The sequence below is a fragment of the Cebus imitator genome, unplaced genomic scaffold (assembly GCF_001604975.1).
Source record: "Cebus imitator isolate Cc_AM_T3 unplaced genomic scaffold, Cebus_imitator-1.0 Scaffold33, whole genome shotgun sequence".
NCBI lineage: Eukaryota > Metazoa > Chordata > Mammalia > Primates > Cebidae > Cebus > Cebus imitator.
In genome coordinates, this window is record NW_016107348.1 from 933,056 (window position 1) to 936,735 (window position 3,680).

At 41.3% G+C, this 3,680-nt stretch overlaps 1 protein-coding gene across 2 annotated transcripts in view; it reads left to right on the top strand.

Moving 5' to 3' along the window:
* Positions 1-3,680, top strand: part of TOR1AIP1 (torsin 1A interacting protein 1) — a 43,673-nt gene that overhangs the window by 21,521 nt on the left and 18,472 nt on the right. For both annotated transcript variants that reach the window (XM_017524434.2, XM_017524435.2), the window contains one exon: positions 274-360. In XM_017524434.2, coding sequence (XP_017379923.1) covers positions 274-360 — 87 coding nt within the window. The remainder of the gene's footprint in view (positions 1-273; positions 361-3,680) is intronic.

The following is a 3,680-nucleotide window of genomic DNA, read 5'->3' on the forward strand; positions in this document are numbered from 1 at the left end:
GGATTACAGGCACACGCCACCATGCCCAGCTGAATTTTTTTGTATTTTCAGTAGAGACGGGGTTTCACCATGTTGACCAGGATGGTCTCGATCTCTTGACCTCGTGATTCACCCACCTCGGCCTCCCAAAGTGCTGGGATTACAGGCGTGAGCCACCATACCCAGCCCTAAAAGCCTTCTTTTAATGTTAAATTACTTGTTTGGTTTTTTTGAATTCAGATCTTTTGAGAATTAAAATAAGACTTTACTAGTATATTATTTATTTCTTTTCAGGAGAAACTGAAGAAGAAGATCAAGACAGCTCTCATAGCAGTGTCACTACTGTTAAGACCAGATCCAGGGATTCTGAGGAATCTGGAGGTAACATTGCTTTATATCTATATGATTTTTCTTACAGAAGCTATCTTTGTCATTCCATGAATTTGCTTTTTAAAAAAACTTGCAAATTTTTATTAATACTCTATAAAAAGTCATGAACTTTTAATATTTCTTAAAACTACTGATTTCATGTATACATCTGATGAATAATGTCATGCTTTCTAAACAGATCACTTTTAGGTTTTTCGGTATTTGTGGAAAATAAGATATTTTTGTGCTCAAAAGAAGAGTGATTTGTTGTTTTTGAATTTTATAGATAAACTAATCACATTGCCATTGGGACTGACAACACTGTCTGGAATGTGACTTTTAGGGAGTTTTAATTTAATTAAATAACTATTTTTTAATCTCTGGATTTTCAAATTCAAAACAAGTTTGTAATTAACAGGTTCTGATTGTTCATGTGAATTTAAGTTTATTCAATTAAAGAGTTGACTAAAGACTAAAGAGAGAAAAGTACCAGTTTGAGGCTTAAGGTAATGCTGAACAAGACCCCTTCTCCCCAAAAAAGATAATGCTAAACAAGTTTGTAAACTCTGTAAATAATGAGTAATTTTATACTTTAGTCCTGCAGAAAAGTGTTCTCTGCTTTCCCCTTACCACCTCCTTAAAATTTCTGTAATTCCTAATCTTTTTTTTTTGAGACAGAATCACCCAGAGTACAGTGGGTGGAGTGCAGTGGCGCAATCTCAGCTCACTGCATCCTCTGCCTCCCAGGTTCAAGTGATTTCATCACATTGGCCGGGCTGGTCTTGAACTCCTGCCCTCAGGTGATCACCTACCTCAGCCTCCCAAAGTGCAGGGATTACAGGCGTGAGCCCCCATGTCTGGCCTGTAATTCCTATTCTTTACTTCATCATTTCACTTTAAAAATAAGTACATAAGCTGGTTTAGTGTTTGTTTTTTATTTTTTTTGAGACAGGATCTCACTCTGTCACCCAGGTTTTAGTGCAATGTTGTGATCATGGGTCACCATAGCCTCAACCTCCCAGGCTTAAGCAGTTCTCCTGCCTCAGCCTCCCAAATTGCTGAGATTATAGGTGTTAGCCACCATGTTTGGCATTATAAGCTGGTTGAAGGGCATTTGGTATTCTGTGTGTTTCCCACCCTTCATCATTTTTTCCATTTATTCTTGATACAGAAATGGAGATTTGTAACATGCTAGCAGTGGTTAGCCAGAATTCTTGGGTTCCAGTCCTTCACTTTTTAGCTGTACGCCCTTAGACAGTTACTTAACTTCTGTGTTCCTCAGTCTCGTCATCTGGATTGTTGCAAGGATTAAATTAATTCATATATGCAAAGCACTTACCTGGCACATAATGAACACTCAGATTAAGTGCTGTTATTAGTGTTCATACATGTTACATGCAGCTCTAAAAATTAGAGATCAATTAAGCCATTTATGTAGCTGAGAGTTTGCTGCCGTTGCTACCAGCATAGCTATTTGGAAGTACGTAAACCCCAGGTCCTGTGATCCCTTTAGAATATCAATAAGTTCTTGTTGCCTTACTGAATCATACATACCTACATGCAGAAGAAAACTCTAGCTAAAGAACAAAATTTAGAGGCATATTAAGGATAATACTGGCTAGCTGAGTGTAGTAGCACACGCCTATAATCCCAGCACTTTGGGAGGCTGAGGTGGGAGGATCATTTGAACCCAGGAGTTTGAGACCAGCTTGGGCAACATGGCAAGACCCCATCTCTTAAAAAAAAAAAAAAAAAGGAAAAAAAGGCCAGATGCGGTGGCTCATGCCTTAATCCCAACACTTTGGGAAGCCAATGCAGATAGATAACCCAAGGTCAGGAGTTCGAGACCAACCTGACCAATATGGAGAAACCCCAACTCTACTAAAAATACAAAAGTAGCTGGGCATGGCATGCCTGTAATCCCAGCTACTCGGGAGAGAGTTCTTGAGGCAGGAGAATCGCTTGAACCCAGGAGGCAGAGGTTGCAGTGGGCCAAGATTGTGCCGTTGCACTCTAGCCTGGGCAACAAGAGCGAAACTCCATCTCAAAAATAATAATAATGATAATAATAATACTGGTTATTCTAGGGCATCTTCCAGGCCAGTCATCACCAAAGAGGTACAAGAAGATCCATTGGAATGCAGGAAGAAAATACTAAAATGTCAGCCAAGCACGGTGGCTCACGTCTGTAATCCCAGTACTTTGGGAAGCTGAGGCGGGTGGATCACTTGAGGTCAAGAGTTCAAGACCAGCTTGACCAACATGGTGAAACTCCATCTTTACTAAAAATACAAAACTAGCTGGATATGGTAGCCCATGCCTGTAATCCCAGCTACTTGGGAGGCTGAGGCAGGAGAATCACTTGAACCCAGGAGGTGGAGGTTGCAGTGAGCCAAGATTGTATTCCAGCCTAGGCAACAAGAGTGAAACTCCATCTCAAAAAGAAGAGAAAATACTAAAATGTCATTTTTATGTATTTTTTATTTCATCCTTTTTAAAGGTTTTGAGTTTTGTTTTGTTTTGTTTTTAGAGACAGGGTCTCACTCTGTTGTCCAGGCTAGAGTACAGTGGTACAGTCACACCTCACTGAAGCCTCCACTTCCCACGCTCAAGTAGTTCTCCTGCCTCAGCCTCCTGAGTAGCTGGGACCACAGACACACACCAACACACCTGGCTAATTTTTGTATTTGTTGTAGAGATGAGGTTTTGCCAGGTTTCCCAGGCTGGTCTTGAATTCCTGAGCTCAAGTGATCCAGCCTCCTTGGCCTCCCAAAGTACTGAGACTACAGTCCTGTACCACCATGCCTAGCCAGTTATTTTTTGTAGAGACGGTTTTGCCCAGAACTCCTAAGCTCAGGCAGTCCTCCTGCCTCGGCCTCCCAAAGGGTTGTGGTTGCAGGTGTGAGCTGCTGCACCTGGCCTAAAGTTCATTTTTATTTGCTTTATAATATACACAACACGTAAGTTAATGTATTATTTCAGTAGTGCATATATATATATATGTATATTTATAGTATTAGGAAGACGAATGTCTCAAAATTGTTTTTTAATGATGGGAGTATACTTTCAAAAATGTTTAGGCCAGGCGCAGTGGTTCATGCCTGTAATCCCAGCACTTTGGGAGACCGAGGCAGGGGCACCTGAGGTCAGGAATTCAAGAACAGCCTGGCCAGCATGATGAAATACTAAAAATACAAAAATTAGGCAGGCGTGGTGGTGCGTGCCTGTAATCCCAGCTACTCGGGAGGCTGAGGCAGGAGAACCTCTTGAACTCTAGAGGTGGAGGTTGCAGTGAGCTCGGATTGCACCATCACACTACAGCCTGGGCGACA